Source organism: Aquarana catesbeiana, linkage group LG07 (assembly GCF_042186555.1).
Source record: "Aquarana catesbeiana isolate 2022-GZ linkage group LG07, ASM4218655v1, whole genome shotgun sequence".
Classification (NCBI taxonomy): Eukaryota; Metazoa; Chordata; class Amphibia; order Anura; family Ranidae; genus Aquarana; species Aquarana catesbeiana.
In genome coordinates this window covers 158495779-158518526 of record NC_133330.1, presented here as the reverse complement: position 1 = coordinate 158518526, position 22748 = coordinate 158495779, and the positions used below count along the sequence as shown (strand labels likewise).

The following is a 22748-nucleotide window of genomic DNA, read 5'->3' as shown; positions in this document are numbered from 1 at the left end:
AAAATCATTTAAAAAATATATTTATGCGGCCAATTACATTGAGGGGAAATGACGTCCAGGTATGAAACCTGTCCATCATCTGTTTGACTATAAGAGGGATATTGAGTTCGTATTTAGAGAGATCACCATGTATTTGGATACCTAGGTATTTAAAGTATGACCCACTTGAAGGCCCGAACCTGCACCATACTCCTCCACTACATGCAGCAGCTTAGAAAATGAACTCTCTCTCTACCGTCCAAGTATATAAGGGCATCGTCCCCGTAGAGAGAGATCTTCTCTATTGGAGAAGGGAAGAGGGAGAGATCCTGCCTGGTACCCCACGGCAGCTCGGGCCGCTCAGTAAATGAGGGCCAGTTACATCCCACAGGAGAGGTGTATGGTCGACCAAACTTTTGCTTAACAGAGCCTCACAAAAAGGACAAGGGGAAAGGGCAGGGGGAGACAAACAAATCAGCTTTTCAAGCTTAGTGGGCGGACATCCATCAGGTAGGTGGCCTGGGGGCGGGGGGGTGAGGTAATGATTCCCACCAAGATAGGGCATCTTGAGGGGATTGGAAGAATTGGACCCTCCCTTGATGGGTGACCCGGAGGGTAGCAGGGAACAGCATGGAATATTGGATATCATGCTCCCAGAGTTTCTGCTTGACACGCTGATAACTGGCTCTTCAATTGCGGACTGTTGCAGAATAACACAGGAAACAGACACCACAGCGTTGCTGATGCGGAGACTTCCCTTCTTCCTGGCAGCCCCCAAAATGGAATCACGATCCCTGTAGTTAAGGAGGTGAATCACCATCATACATGGAGGGTGACCCTCAGGTAGGGGATGCCCAGGGACTCAGTGGGCCCTCCCAATCACCAAGCTAGGGGATTTGATTGCAACCAAATTCTTGTTCAAGCCAGCTTTCCAGGAAGGCTACAGGGTCAGATTCCTCCACCCGCTCCTGGAGACCAACCAGACGCAGGTTATTCCTGCGGAGACGGTTCTCAGGGTCATCCATGTATCTTCCAACGTTGCAAATCTTCCCCCCATAGGTATTAGGTTTGGTGTTAATGGTGTCCTCCAGGTCACTAATAGATTGCTCAGTCTCAGTAAACCAGCCACAAATTTTTTGCATGTCCTGCCGCATGATCGTTAAATCGATCTTTAGGCCATCCACCTTCCCCATAAGGTCTGTGTGGCTTACCTTGCCGTCATCCGTGACATCCTCGCCCGGGGTCACTTGCAGGGACATGGCTGGGGTGTCCGGGATCCCGGGGGAAGGTGGTGGGGAAGCGTCCTGGCTTTCCCCAAAGAGATCAGGAGTGGAGGTTAGTGATGCACTATGCACCCATGGACGGTGTTGCGACAGCCATCTTGGCAGGAGCGGGTGGTGATGCTCATCGTGGCCGGAGGTTGCTTCTTCCCCCGCCACTTTCCCATCCACCAAAATGACTCCCTAGGGTGCGGAAAATTTTCCTGCCCGGGTAGACATGATTAGAGTTGAGTTTCACTCATGGACGACCAGGATAGTAGAAGGAGAGACCGGAGCTGCACAGGAACACGTCTGATCATATCCCACGCTAGGCCATGCCCCCCTCAAACTTCTATGTTAAAGTGGTTGGAAACCCTTACATACTGAATACCCAGTGAAGCAACTAGTGCACTCCACAAATCTGGTCTTTATGGAAGAGTGACAAGAAGAAAGCCATTGTTGAAAGCAAAAGCTATGTGTGGCCAAAAACTAACACTGCACATCACCGTGAACACCATCCCCACCGTGAGACATGGTGGTGGCATCATGTTGTGGGAATGCTTTTCTTCAGCAGGGACAGGGAAGCTGGTCAGAGTTGAAGGGAAGATGGATGCAGCCAAATACAGGGCGATCTTAGAAGAAAACCTGAGTCTGCAAAAGACTTGAGACTGGGGCGGAGGTTCACCTTCCAGCAGGACAACGACCCTAAACATACAGCCAGAGCTAAAATAGAATGGTTTAGGTCAAAGCATACGCAGGTGTTAGAATGGCCCAGTCACAGTCCAGACCTAAATCCAATTGAGAATCTGTGGCAAGATTTGAAAATTGCGGTTCAGACAATCTCCATCCAATCTGACAGAGCTTAAGCTATTTTGCAAAGAAGAATGGTCAAAAATTCACCCTAGGATGTGCAAAGCTGGTAGAGACATACCCAAAAAGACTTGCAGCTGTAATTGCAGCAAAAGGTGGTTCTACAAAAGTATTGACTGAATACAAATGCACACCACACTTTAGATATTTGTAAAAAATGTGAAAACTATTTATCATTTTCCTTCCAGTACACAATTATGTGCCACTTTGTGTTGGTCTATCACATAAAATCCCAATAAAATACATTCACATTTTTGGTTGCAACATGACAAAATGGGGAAAATTTTCAAGGGGTGTGAATACTTTTTCAAGGCACTGTATATTTGTTGTTATATTGTGAGTGGTTTTACTTAATTTAATAAAGCAATTTTACACAATCGGTGGATTGCTGGAGGGCTTGGTACAAGGAGGAGTCTGTATCTTCTGATTCACCTGGTTACATAAGTGCAATTGACTGCACTGTATATGGGCGTCACTAGCATCTGGTAAGCTGCTTGCACAGTGGTGGTGTTGCACTCATGAATCGTTTGAGGGAAGCACCAAAATGTTTATATTTGCAGCAATCAAGAATGTATGGACATTCTTGGTCTTATTAAATCGGGAACTCAATCCTTTGCACTTGAAGTTTGTGTTTTTCAACTGTTATTTGCACAGGGATTGGTGGGCACACTGATATGCGTTTATGTATTTATATTTAAAATAACTCTTGCCTGTTATTGTGGTATATTTTGGTTTGGCTGTATTTTAAAAAGGAGTAGTACAGCACTTTGGAGCAGATTTTTAGTGTAACCCCAATGTATCGGGTGTGAATGGGCTCTTAAAGCTTCTCCTAAGCAAACCATTTGGGAGCTTATTAAATTCCAATATAGTTACCTTTCAGTCGTCATCATCATCATCCTCTGGAACAAAAATGTCATGCTCCTCTAATAGGGCAGCAAAATTTTTGCTGATTAGTGTTCCTACATATAAAAATGGGACCACCACAGCGAAGACTCTGAGCAAGCCAAAACTTACCTAGGAAAAAAAAAAAAAAAATTTGGATTACAAGAAACCAGACACCAACAGCTAGATTTTACAAAAAGAAACTATACACCATTACACCAACTATACAAACATTTATGAACCAGGGTAATTTCTGGGATAAGCCCAGTGTGCCACATCGAAAAACACACTCCATCAGAAAGTTCACTTCTGTGGTTCAAGTGCTATTACCAAAAAAACGTACCGGTTCATGGGTGGAGGAAAAAAAAAAAAAAAAAAAAAAAAAAAAAAAAAAAAATGATGCACATCACTTCCTTATTACGGAGCACCAAAAACAAGAGCATTGATTCATGCAATTACAATCTTTAACGAAAAGGAATGGTACTTTGGCCCAACTCCTTGCATGCCTCACCACTGTCTAGAACTTTTAAATACAAACATGGGGAGGTATGCAAGGAGCAAATTGAAAAACTGACTATATAAATCACTGTATTTGCACAAGGAGCCCTAGCTGGGGTGGGGTGGGGGAAACAAAAATGTGGCCATCTGCATTACCTATTTAAGGTGTGAATATGAATGATAAATAGTAAACCGCTCACTTATGCTACACGCAGTCAAAACACATGCTAAATACACGCTATAGGGACACAAATACATATATACTTATAAGAGATCAATCACAGTAGGAATGTATCTAAAACATATGGGTTTTCACACTGCAGTGACAGTGTTTCATGCAATAAATTAAAACACAATATAAAAAAAGTCCAATTGTAGACAAACTCTTCTGTGGAATTCGTGAAAACACAAATCACCTCCGGTGCCCCTCCACCTTCTAAACTATGCGCTCACTTCCAATATTGACCTTCCGCAGATTTATTAAGACGGATGCACAAAGAATCTGGTACAGCTGCGCATAGTAACCAATCAGCTTCTAGGTCTTATTGTCAAAGCTTAATTGAACAGCAGACCCTAGTATCTGTATTCCATTTCCATTTTGGTTTATTTTGCACATGGGATCAGGTACTTTAACCACTTCAGCCCCGGAGGATTTGGCAGCTCAATGACCGGAGGACTTTTTACAATTTGGCACTGCGCTGCTTTAACTGGTAATTGCGCAGTCATACGTTGTACCCAAACGAAATTAGCATCCTTTTTTCTCCACAAATAGAGCTTTCTTTTGATGTTATTTGATTGCCTCTGCGATTTTAATTTTTTGCGATATAAACAAAAAAATTTTTTTGTTTTCTCTACAAAAAGATGACATTTTCTACTTTTTGTTATAATTTTTTTTTTTTTAATAAACTCAATTTTATTCATACATTTATGCCAAAATGTATTCAGCCACATCTTTGGTGGGAAAAAAAAAAAAAAAAGTCAATAAGCGTATATTTGTTGGTTTGCGCAAAAGTTATAGCGTCTGCAAACTAGGGTACATTTTCTGGAATTTACGCAGCTTTTTGTTTATGACTGCCCATCTCATTTCTTGAGGTGCTAAAATGGCAGGGCAGTACAACACCCCCCCCCCCCCCCCCATGACCCCATTTTGGAAAGTAGACACCCCAAGGAAATTGCTGAGAGGCATGTTGAGCCCATTGAATATTTGATTTTTTTGTCACAAGTGATTGAGAAAAAAAAAAAAAATTTACACAAAGTTACAAAGTTGTCACTAAATGATATATTGTTCAAACAAGGCATGGTTATATGTGGAATTACACCCCAAAATACATTCTGCTGCTTCTCCTGAGTATGGAGATACCACATGTGTGGAACTTTATGGCAATCTAACTGCGTACAGGACCCCGAAACCCAATCACCTCCTTCAGGCTTTCTAAGGGCGTACATTTTTCATTTCACTCCTCACTGCCTATCAGTTTTGGAGGGCATGAAATGCCCAGATGGCACAACCCCCCCCCCCCCCCCCCCCCCCCACGCATGCCTCTCTGCTGAGGCATGTTGAGTATTTTGCAGATCTCCCTTTTTGTCCCAAAGTTTTAAAAATTGAAAGAAAATAAATAAATTACATTCTTTTTTTTCTTAATTTTCAAAAATAAATTAGATCTGTAAAACACTCACCATGCCTCTTAGCAAATACCTTGGAGTGTCTACTTTCCGAAATGGGGTAATTTTTTGGGGGGGGGGGGGGGGGGGGGGGTTGTGCCATCTGGACATTTCAGGGCCTCCGTAACTGATAGGTAGTGAGGAGTGAAATAAAAAAATGTACACCCTTCGAAATCCTGAAGGCGGTGATTGGTTTTTGGGGTCCTGTACGCGGCTAGGCTCACAAAAAGTCTCACACATGAGGTATCCCAGTACTCAGGAAAAGCAGCAGAATGCATTTTGGGGTGTAATTCCACATATAACCATTGCCATGTTTGAACAATATATCATTTACAACTTCTGTGCAAAAAAAAAAAAAAAAAAAGAAGGAGTTTAATTTTCCCAAAACTTGAGTGACAAAATATAAAATATTCCATGGACTCAACATGCCTATCAGCAAATAGCTTGGGGTGTCTACTTTCCAAAAAGGGGTCATTTGGGGCGGGTTTGAACTGTCCTGGCATTTTATGCACAACATTTAGAAGCTTGTCACACATCACCCACTCTAACCTCTTGAAGACAAAGCCTTTCTGTACACTTGGTTTACATGAAAATTTTTTGGTTTTTTTGGGCAATAAAATTTGACCCCCATACATACACGACACACAGACATAGAATGATAGTGTGTATGTAGTGAGTGTGTAGTGTGTGTGTATATATATATATATTATAATATATATATATATATATATATATCACACACACTATATACATACACATATATATATATCTATATATATATATATATATATATATATATATATATACTATACTATATATCACTATATATACACATCTATATATATCACACATATACTACCACATCACACCACTCACACACATATACACTATATACTATATATATAAAATATATATATCTATATATATATATAAAATAAAAGAAGATTATCTTTACGCCGAGTACATGAATGAACCCAACACAACATGCTTTAAACATGCGCACAAACCGTGCAGCGGCGACAAACTACATACATTTTTAAAAGCCTTTACAGGTTACCATTTTAGATCTACAGAGGAGGTCTACTGCAAAATTACTGCCCTCGATCTGACCTTCGCGGTGATACCCCACATGCATGGTGCAATTGCTGTTTACATATGACAACAGACCGACGCTTGCGTTCGCCTTTGCGCGTGAGCACGGGGGGACAGGGGTGCTTTTTTTTTTTTAAATAATTATTACTGTTCCTTTCATTTTTTTAAATCATTTTTATTGCTATCTCAGGGAACGTAAATATCCCCTATGATAGCAATAGTAGTGACTGCCCTCAAAGCATCTGACCACACCAAGATTGGTGTGATAAAATGCTTTGTCCGGTTTCCCAATGGCGCTGTTTATATCCAGCGAAAACGAAGTCATGAAATGCTTGTAGCTTCCGGTTTCTTCGGCCATAGAGAAGATTGGTCAGCTGGCTGAACCACCGACTGCATTCTCGGGTTCCCTGTTGAGACAAGAGAGCCCGAGAAAAACCATGGAAGACGGTAGGAGGGGCATTCCCTCCCACTGCTTATAAAAGCAGTCTAGAGGCCAATTAGCCGCTAGGATTGCTTTGATATGAAAGCCGACTGCTGGATGAAAAGAATGATACCAAGATGATACCTAAACCTGCAGGCATCTTTCTGGTATAACCAAAGTCCAGCAACATATCAGTACGTTGTTGGTCCTTGTTGGGCATAGATTGTAATTTTTTTTTTCCCCATGCAGCCTGTGTGCTGAACGAAAAAAAAAAAAAAAAAAAAAAAAAAAAAAAATTGATCGGTGGGTATGCCCACCATTAGAATACAGCCCTTCATCCACCCACTTCTAAGGATGGGCATACATACACCATTTTTTTTAAACTGTGGTGGTGAAATCACCTCCGACAGCGCTGGAGTCACGGCTTTACGTATCGTGGGAGCAAACGCTGTTGCTGTCAAGATAAGTAAACCTGTGCTGCAGCTGAATGGCGTACCTGCTAAGCAAATGATGGTTACCAATAAAAACAGACATTACAATATAACATACCCATACCTGCAAAGAAAACACAATAAAACATAGTAAAAATAAAACAGAGAAAAAGAGATAGATAGAGAATAGATATAGAAAAATAGAGAGCGGACAGTAAAGACCGAACATGAGAGACTAGAGAGGAGGAAAAATACAACCACAACTATTTTTGTATTTTATATTTTTTTTGTGCTGTTTTTTTTCCCCCTTTAATAATTTTTTTTTTTTTTTTACAGTTATTAACACTGTTGCAGATTAGGGTCTCAAAACGTGATGGCCATCACATCTTTCGAGACCCTGTGTTAGTGTGCCTAGGACTGTGTGGTGCTGTACCCTACGCTAAAACTCCACTAGTGTGTGGCAGCGTTTGCAACATTCACCAATGCAGAGACCAGGTTGGTCAGGACAGGAGGGACAATAAAAGCAGGTGTCACGCCCAAATCCATGTTTGCTGCAGACTACATCTTTTTTGGGGGTTTCTTTGGGTAAGGGTACCAGAGAGGACAAAAGGAAAATGCCTCTCCTGCAGCCACTGCATTTGGATTGGGAAGTTGGGCAAGAGCACCGTCTGGAACAGAAGGGCTCTGACGATCTCTTCCTGGCATTTAAGGAAGGATCCAGTCCGTCCTGAAGCTTTGTATAGCACAAAAGCGTTCAAAGCCAATTGAAAGAGACAGTTATTTTTTTTTTGTACCAGCGTCTTGCCTTACAGGCAATTAGGTACGGTGCCAACAACTGGTCATTTAGGTCATTCGTGGACACAAAAGGAGTTTCTCCACAACACCAGTTGCCGTAGGAATTTGGACTGCTGCGTCTGCGTGAAGCGAGGACAGAATGAAAACATTCCGTGAATTCCTCCACTTCACTAACAAATTATTACACCTTAAGCAGGCTCTCTCCCCCCGTCTAAGTCGGGATTCTACAAGCCTTTGGGGGAAGTCCCGGCGATTAGATTGCACGGTGCCACATGCGCCAATTCCATAATCAAAAAGGTGACTAAAAAGTGGCACGCGCGTGTAACAATTGTCCACGTACAAGTGGTACCCCTTTCCGAATAAGGGTGGCACCAAGTCCCACACTATCTTACCAGCGCTTCCTATGTAGTCTGGGCAGTTCTCCGGCTCTACATGACTCTCTCTTCCCTCGTAAACCATAAAACTATATGTATAGCCTGTGGCCCTGTCACAGAGCTTATACATCTTGACCCTGTATCTGGCACGCCTGCTGGGAAGAATACTGTTTGATAAACAAGCGGCCAGAAAACTAAATCAGGGACTCATCAATGCAGACAACTTGATCGGGTGTAAACAAGGCTGCAAAACATTGGTTCAAATGGTTTACGAGGGGCCGAATTTTGTAAAGCCGATCAAATCCAGGGTCACCCCGAGGACGACAGAGTTCGTTGCCATTGAAGTGCATGAACCGCAAGATCTGCTCGTATCGTGTCCTGGCCACGGAGGCAGAGAACTCGGGCATATGGTGAATTGGGTCAGTGGACCAATATGACCGCAACGCACTCTTTAGTTATGCCCATGAGGCGGGATAGGCCCAGAAATGTCTTAAATTCTGAAACCGTAATTGGTTTCCAAACTCTGGCAAGGGTCAGCTGGGGATTAGCGGCGATGAATTCACCAGCATACAAATTGCTTTGGTCCACAATAGATCTATAGAGATCTTCCGTGAAAAACAGAGAATAAAAATCAATTGACGTAAAATCAACTGTTTCCACTTGAATTCCGGGTTGGCCAGTGAATGGGGGAAGTACGGGTGCTACAGAAGTGGTGGGTTCCCAATTAGGATTGGCGAATGCAGCAGGAAGGGCACTTTGGGCTCGACGGGCCAGTGTTTGTCTTCTTGGTGGCAGTGGGGTACTACTTGTGCTTGCCACCTCGCAAGCTTGAACTGCACTTATTGGACTCGCCACGTGTTACTGTAGTGCTGGATGTATGACCAGGATGTACTAGGTCGCTGGTGCTTGCCAGTTCACGAGAAGGAATAGCGGCGCTAGTACTGGCTCTCTGCTCCATACGAGGGACCTGCAGTTCTTGCACCTCAACGACAGCAGAAGATCGGGGTCTGGTATGCCTGACCTTGGCAGGGACCACAACTCCGTCGTCAGAGCTATCTGTCAGGGTGCCGCTGCTGTCTACAGGTTCGTATTCTGAATCTGACAGATGAGCGACTTCCTCTTCACTCTCATCTGTCATGCTCAGAAACGTGTAGGCCTCTTTACTAGTGTACCTTCGATTTGACATTTTGGTCTCTAAATTTACTGGTACACTAGTGAGACTCACAGGTTTAAAAAAAAACAAAAAAAAAAACCTGACTGTTAGCGACTGATTCAAACGCTACCATAAAAACTGTTAGCGTTCGCAGGGATCAGGCCTGACTGCGAATTCTGCAGTTATGGGTTCTGTGTTTTGTAAGTGACAGTGATCGATTGATATTGCACTTGGGTGGGCTGGGCGGAGGAGCTAAACGCAGGTGCTAGCAGGTATTCTGAGCTCGCTAACACTGCATTTTTGGGAACCCTAAACTGCTGGGGACGCTAGTATAGATCCGATCAGATATCGATCCGTTCAGACACTATACTACTAAGCGAGGCCTATGGTGCGTGCGTGGGCGTTAGCGGTACTGGCACTAATCTGTCGCTGCCTGGGGCGACGCAGACCCTGGTGCTAAAACCTAACTTTGATCACCCGCTGGGTGAACAGGGGGTTAAAGCTTAATTGGGTAAAATACGGCGGGTGCCCTGAGGCTATAAAAAATAAACTAGCTACACTGCTTCACCCGTGACACTTATACTGTGATCACAGGTGACAGGGGATAAGCAAGGGGTTAAACCTTTATGGGGGGGGGGGGTTGGTGGGGTCCCTAGACCTATCTGGGCCCAAGTCTAAATACCCTAACACTGATTTTTGTCACTAATGACACCAGTACAGCGATAAAAAAAAAAAAAAAAAAAATCTGATTGCTGCACTGGGTGACACAGTGACAGGTGGTGAAGGGGTTAACTGGGGAGGGTGATCGGGGTGAATTGTGTGCCTATGTGACCTGGTGTCAGTGTAGTGTTGGTGCAACTCACTTTTCGATGCGCTCTCCCCTCGGTCTGGAACAAAAAGACTGACACGAGGAGAGATGACATCACTTCCCCTGTCAGTGTTTACAGTTACACGACAGGATCGATCACCAGGTGCAGGCCAGATTTCATTGGCCTGGGGATTAATCAGTTCCTGATTGAATCCAATCGTCGCGGCCGGCAGGGGGAGTGGGTGGGGGGTGGCGGTGCGTGCTCATCCTGTCAGAAAACTGTGTCCTTGTAACTGAAATCTCAATCAATGTTACCAGCTTCTGCAAAATACAAAGCAAAGTCCACTGATGTACTGGAAAAGAGGAGAGGAGGTGGTGTTTGTAGTCCTAATCTGGGAGAAAAGCCTAGGGCGACAATGCTGCTCCTCCATAGACAGTGCAATAGGTGAGGGTTAGTTAGCTGCAATACTTTATATTCAATTTTTTTTAGTTTACCAAATGCTTTTACTATATGAATCAGTGCGTAATCAGTGATGGCAGCACTGTTGGCTACACATTGCGGATATTTAAATGTTGGCCCTGAGCAACAGCCAATAGGGTTAATGGCCAGATGTAAAACGGCACAAAAGGTTACATGCATACTAACAACCTTTTACATAGAATTACATCAGCAAGATCCTGCACAAAAACAATACACCTGCGTGTAAGCCCTTAGTTTAGTTGATTCTGGACCATTTTTTAATTCCTCAACACGCAAGTTCAACCTGCATATTATGTCATTAATTACTCTAGGCAGATATGACAAAGGGCTACCAATCAAGCACAGGGCTATATGGACCTTTTTTTTTTTTATTGTATTACATTAACCACTTGAGCCCCGGACCATTATGCTGCCTAAGGACCAGAGGTCTTTTTCCAATTTGGCACTGCGTCGCTTTAACTTTTAATTGCGCGGTCATGCAATGCTGTACCCAAACGAAATTTGCGTCCTTTTCTTCCCACAAATAGAGCTTTCTTTTGATGGCATTTGATCACCTCTGCGGTTTTTATTTTTTGCGCTATAAACAGAAAAAGACCGAAAATTTTGAAAAAAAAAATGATATTTTCTACTTTTTGTTATAAAAAAAATCCAATAAACTCAATTTTAGTCATACATTTAGGCCAAAATTTATTCGGCCACATGTCTTTGGTAAAAAAAATGTCAATAAGCGTATATTTATTGGTTTGCGCAAAAGTTATAGCGTCTACAAACTAGGGTACATTTTCTGGAATTTACATAGCTTTTAGTTTATGACTGCCTATGTCATTTCTTGAGGTGCTAAAATGGCAGGGCAGTACAAAACCCCCCCAAATGACCCCATTTTGGAAAGTAGACACCCCAAGGAAATTGCTGAGAGGCATGTTGAACCCATTGAATATTTATTTTTTTTGTCCCAAGTGATTGAATAATGACAAAAAAAAAAATATTTACAAAAAGTTGTCACTAAATGATATATTGCTCACACAGGCCATGGGCATATGTGGAATTACACCCCAAAATACATTCTGCTGCTTCTCCTGAGTACGGGGATACCACATGTTTAGGACTTTTTGGGAGCCTAGCCGCGTACGGGGCCCCGAAAACCAAGCACCGCCTTCAGGATTTCTAAGGGCGTACATTTTTGATTTCACTCCTCACTTCCTATCACAGTTTTGAAGGCCATAAAATGCCAAGATGGCACAAAACCCCCCCAAATGACCCCATTTTGGAAAGTAGACACCCCAAGCTATTTGCTAAGAGGCATGTTGAGTCCATGGAATATTTTATTTTTTGACACAAGTTGCGGGAAAGTGACAATTTTTTTTTTTTTTTGCACAAAGTTGTCACTAAATGATATATTTCTCACACAGGCCATGGGCATATGTGGAATTGCACCCCAAAATACATTTAGCTGCTTCTCCTGAGTATGGGGATACCACATGTGTGGGACTTTTTGGGAGCCTAGCCGCATACGGGGCCCCGAAAATCAAGCACCGCCTTCAGGATTTCTAAGGGCGTAAAGTTGTGATTTCACTCCTCACTGCCTATCACAGTTTTGAAGGCCATAAAAAGCCCAGATGGCACAAAACCCCCCCAAATGACCCCATTTTGGAAAGTAGACACCCCAAGCTATTTGCTGAGAGGCATGGCGAGTATTTTGCAGCTCTCATTTGTTTTTGAAAATGAAGAAAGACAAGAAAAATGTATTTTTTTTTTCTTTTTTCAATTTTCGAAAGTTTGTGACAAAAAGTGAGGTCTGCAAAATACTCACTATACCTCTCAGCAAATAGCTTGGGGTGTCTATTTTCCAAAATGGGGTCATTTGGGGGGGGGGGTTGGGGTTGTGCCATCTGGGCATTCCATGGCCTCCGAAACTGTGCTAGGCAGTGAAGAGTGAAATCAAAAATTTACGCCCTTAGAAAGCCTGAAGGCGGTGCTTGGTTTTCGGGGTCCCGTGTGCGGCTAGGCTCCCAAAAAGTCCCACACATGTGGTATCCCCATACTTAGGAGAAGCAACAGAATGTATTTTGGGGTGTAATTTCACATATTCCCATGGCATGTTTGAGCAATATATCATTTAGTGACAACTTTGTGCAAAAAAAAAAAAAAAAAAGATTTGTCTCTTTCCCGCAACTTGTGTCACAATATAAAATATTCCATGGACTCGACATGCCTCTCAGCAAATAGCTTGGGGTGTCTACTTTCCAAAATGGGGTCATTTGGGGGGGGGTTGAACTGTCCTGGCATTTTATGCACAACATTTAGAAGCTTATGTCACACATCACCCACTCTTCTAACCACTTGAAGACAAAGCCCTTTCTGACACTTTTTGATTACATGAAAAAATAATTTTTTTTTGCAAGAAAATTACTTTGAACCCCCAAACATTATATATTTTTTTAAAGCAAATGCCCTACAGATTGAAATGGTGGGTGTTTCATATTTTTTTTTCACACAGTATTTGCGCAGCAATTTTTCAAACGCATTTTTTGGGGAAAAAACACACTTTTTTAAATTTTAATGCACTAAAACACACTATATCGCCCAAATGTTTGATGAAATAAAAAAAGATGATCTTAGGCCGAGTACATGGATACCAAACATGACATGCTTTAAAATTGCGCACAAACGCGCAGCGGCGACAAAATAAATACATTTTTAAAAGCCTTTAAAAGCCTTTACAGGTTACCACTTTAGATTTACAGAGGAGGTCTACTGCTAAAATTACTGCCCTCGTTCTGTCCTTCGCGGTGATACCTCACATGCATGGTGCAATTGCTGTTTACATTTGACGCCAGACCGACGCTTGCGTTCGCCTTTGCGCGAGAGCAGGGGGGGACAGGGGTGCTTTTTTTTTTTTTTTTTTTCTTTATTATTTTTTTGCTTTTTTATCTTATTTTTAAACTGTTCCTTTCATTTTTATTTATTTTTTATTAATTTTATTGTTATCTCAGGGAATGTAAATATCCCCTATGATAGCAATAGGTAGTGACAGGTACTCTTTTTTTTTTAAAATTGGGCTCTATTAGACCCTAGATCTCTCCTCTGCCCTCAAAGCATCTGACCACACCAAGATCGGTGTGATAAAATGCTTTCCCAATTTCCCAATGGCGCCGTTTACATTCGGCGAAATCTAAGTCATGAAATGCTCGTAGCTTCCAGTTTTAGGCCATAGAGATGTTTGGAGCCATTCTGGTCTCTGATCAGCTCTATGGTCAGCTGGCTGAATCACCGGCTGCATTTTCAGGTTCCCTGTTGGGACAGGAAAGCCAGAGAAAAACATGGAAGACGGTGGGGGGGGGGGGGGGGGGGGCATTCCCTCCCACTGCTTGCAAAAGCAGTCTAGAGGCTAATTAGCCGCTAGGATTGCTTTTACATGAAAGCCGACCGCTGGCTGAAAAGAATGATACCAAGATGATACCTAAACCTGCAGGCATCATTCTGGTATAACCACTCAAAGTCCAGCAACATACCAGTACGTTGCTGGTCCTTGTTAGGCATATATTGTAAACTTTTTTTTCATGTAGCCTGTGGGCTGAACGAAAAAAAGATATTGATCGGTGGGTATGCCCACCATTAGAATACCTCCCTTCATCCACCCACTTCTAATGATGGGCATACATGCGCCATTTATATATGCCGAAGCATGGGGGTATCCTCCCGCAAAAGGCAGGAGCAAATTGCTCCTCCACCCACTGCTGCCCCACGCTTCGGCATATATGCTGAAGTATGTAACTGTGGTGGTGAAATCACCTCCGACAGCGCTGGAGTCACGGCTTTATATATCGTGGGAGCAAACGCTGTTGCTGTCAAGATAAATAAATCCGCGCTGCAACTGAATGGCGTACCTGAAAACAATAAAACGGTTACCAACAAAACACAGTAAACGGTAAAAGTATAAAAAAAATCTGAAAAGCAAACATGGTAAAACATAACAACAATAAAACATTGCAGAATAGAATAGAGTAAAAAAGAGCAGAACAATAGAGAGAGAATAGAGAGAGAGAGAGAGAGAGAGAGAGAGAGAGAGAGAGAGAGAGAGAGCGCGCAATAAAACAACTATTTTTGGTTTTTTAATTTTCTATTTTTTTTGTGTTTTTATTTTTTTAAATTTTTTTTTTATTTTTTTACACTTTTTTTTAGTAACTTTTAACTTTTGTAACTCGTTCCAGGTTTGGGTCTCTCAAAATGCAATGGCATCTTGGGAGACCCTGTGTTAGTGTGCCTAGTCTGTGCAGTGCTGAACCCTACGCTAATACTCAACTAATGCATGGTAGCGTTCAAAGCATTCACCCATGCAAAGACCAGGATTGCCAGGACAGGAGGGACAATAAGACCGGGTGTCACGCCTAAATCCGCGCTTGCTGCAGACACATCTTTTTTGGGGGGCTCGTTGGGTAGGGGTACTCGGGATGGCATAAAGAAAATGCCGCTCATGCAGCCGGCTTACTGCATTTGGTTGGGGAAGGTGAGGCAGAGCACCGTCTGGAAACAGAAGGGCTCTGACGATCTCTTCCTGGAATTTAAGGAAGGATCCAGTCTGTCCTGAAGCTCTGTATAGCACATGAGCGTTCAGCAAAGCCAATTGAAATAAATAAACAGACACTTTTTTGTACCAGCGTCTGGCCTTACGGGCAACTAGGTACGGCGCCAACAACTGGTCGTTGAGGTCCACCCCTCCCATATTAAGGTTGTATTCGTGGACACAGAGGGGTTTCTCCACAACACCAGTCGCCGTAGGAATTTGGGTCGTCGTGTCTGCATGAAGGGAGGTGAGAACGAAAACATTCTTCTTATCCCTCCACTTCATAGCGAGCAAATTATTATACTTCAAGCAGGCTCTCTCCCCCATCCTAAGACGGGAATCTACAAGCCGCTGGGGAAAGCCCCGGCGATCAGGTCGCACGGTGCCACATGCTCCAATCTGCTGATCAAACAAGTGACTAAAAAGTGGCACGCTCGTATAATAATTGTCCACGTACAAGTGGTACCCCTTTCCGAATAAGGGTGACACCAAGTCCCACACTATCTTGCCAGCGCTTCCTATGTAGTCAGGGCAGTTTGTCGGCTCTACGCGACTATCTTTGCCCTCGTAAACCATAAAACTATATGTATAGCCTGTGGCCCTGTCACAGAGCTTATACATCTTGACCCCGTATCTGGCACGCTTGCTGGGAAGGTACTGTTTGAATGACAAGCGGCCAGAAAATTTAATCAGGGACTCATCAATGCAGACAACTTGATGGGGGGTAAACAAGTCTGCAAAACGTTGGTAGAAGTGGTTTACGAGGGGCCGAATTTTGTAGAGCCGATCGTATGCAGGGTCTCCACGAGGACGACAGAGTTCATTGTCGTTGAAGTGCATGAACCGCAAAATCTGCTCGTATCGTGCCCTGGCCATGGAAGCAGAGAACAAGGGTGAATGGTAAATTGGGTCAGTGGACCAATATGACCACAACTTACTCTTTTTATTCAACCCCATGAGGAGGGAAAGGCCCAGAAAGGTCTTAAATTCGGAGACCGTAATTGGACTCCAATCTCTGGCAAGGGAGGACTGGGGATTAGCGGCGATGTGTTGACCAGCGTATAAATTGCTTTGGTCCACAATAGATCTATAGAGATCTTCGGTGAAAAACAGTGAATAAAAATCCAGTGGCGTAAAGTCAACTGTTTCCACCTGAATTCCGGGTTGGCCAGTGAAAGGGGGAAGTACGGGTGCTGCAGAAGTGGAGGGTTCCCAATTCGGATTGGCCATTGCAGCAGGAAGGGCACTATGGGCACGACGGGCCTGTCTTTGTCTTCTTGGTGGCAGCGGGACACTACTAGTGCTTGCCACCTCGCCAGCTTGAACTGCACTTATGGGACTCGCCACGTCACCACGTGATACTGCAGTGCTGGATGTACGACCAGGGTGTACTAGGCCGCTGGTGCTTGCCAGTTCACCAGAAGGAATAGCGGCGCTAGTACTTCTCTGCTCCATACGAGGGACCTGCGGTTCTTGCACTTCAAGGACAGAAGAAGATTGGGGTCTGGTACGCCTGACCTTAGCAGGGACCACAACTCTGTCGTCAGAGCTATCTGTCATGGAGCCGCTGTCCTCTACAGGTTCGTATTCTGAGCCTGAACTTGACAGATGAGTGACTTCCTCTTCACTATCTGTCATACTCAGAAACGTGTAGGCCTCTTCACTAGTGTACCTTCGATTTGCCATTTTGGGCTCTAAATTTAGGGGTACACTAGTGAGACTCACAGGCAAAAAAGCTCCTGACTGTCAGCGACTGTATCAAAACGCTACCAAAAAACTGTTAGCGATCGCAGGGATCAGGCCTGACTCTGCGAACGCTGCAGTTATGTGTGCTTAGTGTTTTGTAAGTGTCAGTTATCGATCGATACTGCACTTGGGTGGGCTGGGCAGGGCTGGGCCGAGGAGCAAAACGCAGGTGCTAGCAGGTATCTGGGCTGATCCCGCTAACACTGCGTTTCAGGGAACCCTAAACTGCTGGGGAGTATAGATCGGATCAGATATCGATCCGCTCAGATACTATAGCACTAAGGGAGGTGTATGCTGCGTGCGTGGGTTTTAGCGGTACTGGCGCTAACCTGACACTGCCTGGGGCGACGCAGACCTTATCTGACCCTAAAAATGTAATTTATATCACCGCCGGGCAATTAGGGGGTTAAACCTTTATAGGGTAATAAACGGCGGGTGCCCTAAAACTATAATAAACTACAAAAAACAAACTAGCTAACCAGCGTCACCCGTAACACTTATACGGTGATCGCTGGTGAAAGGGTTAACTAGGGGGCAATCAGGGGGTTAAAACCTTTAGCAGGTAGTATATGGGGGTCCCTGTCGCTATAAAACACTGACAGCGAACCTATATACTTACCTCCCTAACTAGCGTCACCTGTGTCACTAATACAGCGATCAGAAAAACGATCGCTTAGCGACACTGGTGACGGGGGGTAATCAAGGGGTTAACTTTTATTAGGGGGGGGTTAGGGGGGTACCCTGGACCTAAGGGGGGGTACCCTAGACCTTAAGGGGGCTAACCTAACTGCCCTAACACTTGTAACTGACACAAACTAACACCAATGCAAAAAAAAAAAAAAAAAAAAAAAAAAATAAAATGCTATTGGTGTCAGAGTGACAGGGGGTACAGGGGGGTGATCGGGGGGTGACAAGTGTGCCTGGCGTGTTCTACTGTTAGTGTAGTGTTGTGCAGACTTACTTGATGTCTTCTCTCCTCGGCGCCGGATCAAAAAGACCGACTCGAGGAGGGATGACATCACTTCCTTTCCCTCTGTTTACATTACAGAGGGAAAGGAAGCATTCTCATTCGCCGGGAGCGATCGGGAGGGGGTGGCCAACAATGGATGGCCTCCCCCTCACCTCTCATCGCCCGGGAAGAAATGGCGACCGCCTCGAGCACCGGGGGGGACCGTTCGGACCCCCCACCCGCGGAAGGCAAATCACGTATATGTACGTGATTTTGCCTGTCCGTGCCACCTTGCCGACGTAAATCGGCGTGAGGCGGTCGTCAAGTGGTTAAAAAAACAAAAAAAAAAAAAAAAAAAAAACGGAGTTACTCTTATGCCGCGTACACACGTCCGGACTTTCCAGCATCAAAGGTCTGACGGAAAGAATCCGGACAATTCGATCGCGTGGGCTTCATCGACTTTATCTGTCTGATAATCCGACGGACCTTAGAAATAGAACAAGTTTCAAATCTTTCCGACGGATCTCTATCGAAAAATCCGTTTGTCTGTATGCTAGACCGACGGACCAAAAACTACACAAGGGCAGCTATTGGCTACTGGCTATGAACTTCCTTATTCTAGTCCGGTTGTACGTCATCACGTTCAAAACGATCGGACTTTGGTGTGATCGTGTGTAGGCAAGTCCGTTTTGTTGGAACTCCGTCGAAAAGTCCTTCGGAGTTCAGTCTGACGAGAAGTCTGCTCGTGTGTACGCGGCATAAGCGGTAACATCCTTTTCCAGGAGTCTCAGGACAGCCACCATAGCGAGGCTCCACCCATCTCAGGAAACACTGCCTTATATGGCAAGATTTAAGCCTCACCGTTCTGCCGGCCCCTCAGTTCTTTAAGAGTACCTCCGGCCAGCTGGGGAGACACAAGAATACGTCATACTAACCTTTATCTTACCTGATGGTCTCATGTGATGAGCTCTCAATTTAGCCAACAATTTGGGTGGGTACCGGTGCTAACCTGAAAGACTCCTGGAAAAGGATATTACCGGTAAGAGTAACTGTTTTTCCCTTGTTCATCTTTCAGGACAGCCACCACAGAGTGGATAAGCGAGCACCTTTCCTTAGGGTGGGACTACTGCCTGCAGCACTTTACGCCTATAGTCCTGGTCTTTGGCCAATAGCAGGTCCAACCTGTAGTGCTTCAAAAAAGGTGGCAAAGCTGGACCACGTTGCAGCTGTACAGATCTGCTCTAGAGAAGCACCAGCCCACTCTGCTTGAGAAGTCGCCATTGCCCTGGTGGAATGTGCCTTAATACCCTCCGGGGACTCCAACCCCCCCGACCACATGGCCCTGAATAATGGCCAACCTCAACCATCTGGCTATTGTACGTCCAGAGGCTCTGGACCCTTTCCTAACCTCTGAAAATAACACAAAATGGAATCAGATTTCCTTAACTGTTTTGGTACTGAAGGACACACTTTCTAATACCGAATTGATGAAAAACATGTTTCGGTTACCTCACAGGACTCAAAACACAAAGGTAGGAAAAATAATTTCCTGGCCTCCATGAAACTTAGAGGCCACCTTTGGCAAAAAGGCCAGATCCACATACATACATACATACACACACACACACACACACACAAATGGCTCCCCAGTGAGGGCCTGTAACACCAAGGAGTGATACCACACGGGGAAGGGGGGTGTTCTGACTGTCTGACTGTTCTCTGTCTGCCTAAGGTTTTAAAAAACCTGGCTATCCATGGATCTGTTGCTAGTGGCTTTTCCAGGAATTTCACCAAAGCGGATACCTGTCCTTTCAAAGTGCTAAGGGCTAACCCCTTGTCCGCTCCTGATTGCAGAAATTCCAACACTGCTACTGAGCTGCGTACGTCAAAGGTGCTTTCTGTGCACCAGCTATTGAAGCGTGGATAGGTGGATAGGTTGCAGAAAAAGATAAATTAAAAAAAAAAAAAAAGAAGAAGGGGGGGGGGCAAGCTAAGAGAGTCGCCACTAAACGATCCGAGAAACCCTTACCACTCAACATTTCCTCCTCGGTAGCCAGGCTGCAAGATTACACCACTCTACCTGGGGACAACAGATCGGCCCCTGAGAAAGAAAATCCTCCTGGATAGGCAGAATCCAGGGGAGGTTCCACGGCCAGGTCCTTCAAGATGGAGAACCATGGCCTCCTGGACCAGTGTTGTGCGATTAGAATGAGAGTTGTGTTTTCCGACGGAAATTTTCTCAATACTGCTGGTATAGGAGGAGGGGGGAAAGCATAACACCCGGAGAACTGCCAGCTCTGAGCCAGTGTGTCCAATCCGACCACCCCGTCCCATCTGCTCAGGGAGAAGAAGAAGAGGCACGCCTTTGTGTTCTCCCTCAAAGCGAAGAGGTCCAGACATGGCACCCCCCAGTTTCGAGTGACTATCTCAAGATGTCCTGGTTCAAATACCAGTCGCTCCTTCCTTAGCATTTTCCTGCTGAAAAAGTCTGCTACCTGATTCTGTTCCCCCGAGAGGGATAGAACATTGGCTTCAGCCCACTTGAGGATGGTTTCCACCAGGACCCACAGGGATCTGCTCCTGGTACCCCCTTGCCTGTTGATATAGGCCACCGCTGAGGAGCTGTTTGAGCGGACCCGCACGCGCTGTCCCTGGAGTTCTTTGAAAGGCTCTGAGTGCCAAGGCTATTGCTCTCAGCTCTCTCCAGTTCAAGGACTTCTTTGCGTCCTCTCTCACCCAGGTACCTTGCACCATCTGGGAATCTAGGTGTGCCCCCAATCTAGGTGTAGGACCCACTCCAGGCCTTGTGACAGATTTGTCTCCTTTCTCCAAAGGGACCTCTTGACTTGACTCGGCACACATAGGCTGGACTTGATGAACTTGTGTCTTTTTTCGACCTCACCTACTATGTGACTATGTAAAATATCAGGGAGTCCAGGGACCCCTGACTGTGGTCCCAAACCCCCAGAATGAACAGCTGCAAAGGGCAAAAATGCAGCCCTGCCCACTGCTGGGAGCGTGGATGTTCGTAAGCCCAAAGCTGACGTGGCTTGCCTTATTGAGACAACATTGCCCTGTCCACCTTCTGGATTTTCTCTAAGGGAAGGAAGACCTTCTGCTTTGTTGAATCCAACACGTAGCCCAAGAAGGTGACCTTTTGGAATGTAACCAAGTTGGATTTCTCCAGGTTCAAGAGCCACCCCAAGCTTTCTAGGTCCTCGGACAACTGCTCCACGGAAGAGGCAAACAGCAGATCGTCCAAGTATGCGACTACCGAGATGCCTCTGAGCTACAGAAAAGCCAGGACCTCCGCACATAACTTTGGTGAAGATGCGCGGGGGTGGGGGTGGGGGTGGGGGGGGGGTGTCGGTATAGACCAAAGAAGAGGGCCCTAAACTGTAGATGGAACCTCCCTTCTCTGGTTTTTACCGCCAACCTAAGGAACTTCTGGTAGCCTTCTGTGACAGGGATGTGCAGATAGGAGTCTTTCAAATCTATCAATTCCATGAAGCAGTTCGGGGGGAAGAAGTGCCTTCACCGAGTCCATTCTGAACCTCCTGGTTACTGAGATGTTCAGAGGCTTCAGGTTCAGGATAAGCCTGAACTTTCCCAAAGGCTTGCGGACCACAAAGATGTGGGAATTAAAGCCTCTGCCGGTCTCTCCTGTTGGGACTCGTACTACCTCCTCCTGTTCCTCCAACTCCTGTAGGGGGGATAGAAGAGCTGACAGCTTTTCTGCACACTTTGCCAGCTCAGTGATCAGAAGTCTGAGCGGGGGAGGTTTTGAAAACTCCAGCCGGTATCCTCTTCTTATGATCCCAAACACAAACTGGTTGGAGGTGATCATCTCCCACTGTGGGAGGAAGGCCCCCAATCTTCCTCCCACTGTGGTTAATCCATCATTGGGTCTTTTATGGGCTGTTCAGAAGGGTGAAAAAAAAAAAAAATAATCGCCCCCACGCCCTTCTGCCCCTAAACCTTTTTCTGACGATCAGGTTTTGGGGCTTCAAACTTCCTCTAAGGGCGAGAGTCTGCTCTCCATATTTCCTCTTAATGGGAAAGGCCTTTGTCTCGTCGGCTGTCCAATCCAAGACGGCCTCCAAACCTGGCCCAAACAAATCCCCTGTGAGTGGAATCCGCAGAGCTTGACCTTGGACACGCCATCTCCCTGCCACGTCTTAAGCTATAGGGCCCTTGCTGAATTGGTCAGGGGTGCGGATCTTGGGTACCGATTCAGCTGTATGCCACCCCTTTAAGGAGCATGGGGAAAGAAGTCAGGATCGTTTCTTTTGGCGTTCCTGTTTCAATGTGCGCCCTAATCTGTGTCAACCAATATTCCATGTTGTGGGCCACCACTGTGGCCACCATGGCGGGCTAGAGGTTTCCCAGTGACGAGTCCCAGGATTTCTTCAAGGAGCGAGTCCGACCTCTTGTCCATGGGGTCTGAATGCGCCCCCCATGTCCTCCAGGCCAGGTCAGTATGCCTGGAGACCTGTGAAAAGGCTGCGTCTAGTTCAGGTGATTTATTCCAGACTAGCGTCTCCTCTTCCACAAAGGGAAACCTGCATTTCAGAGCAATTGAAAAGAAAGGTTTCCTTTCGGGGTCTTGCCACTCCCTCTTGATGGCATCGACAAAGACATTGTGGACCAGAAACACTCTTTTTGTGCTCCCCAAGGCCCTTGTACATCTAGTCCTGGTGTGACAGCTTCCTCTTTTCCCCCTGGATTCCTAAAGTGGTATGAATAGCTCCTAAGAGCTCCTCCACTTCCTCTAGGGAAAGTTT

General features: G+C 45.1%; 1 protein-coding gene across 2 annotated transcripts in view; it reads right to left on the bottom strand.

Moving 5' to 3' along the window:
• The window catches only part of SMDT1 (single-pass membrane protein with aspartate rich tail 1), a 35008-nt gene that overhangs the window by 5707 nt on the left and 6553 nt on the right, over positions 1–22748 (bottom strand). For both annotated transcript variants that reach the window (XM_073592773.1, XM_073592772.1), the window contains exon 2: positions 2982–3122. In XM_073592773.1, the coding sequence (XP_073448874.1) occupies positions 2985–3122 (138 nt within the window). In that variant the 3' untranslated portion in view covers positions 2982–2984. The remainder of the gene's footprint in view (positions 1–2981; positions 3123–22748) is intronic.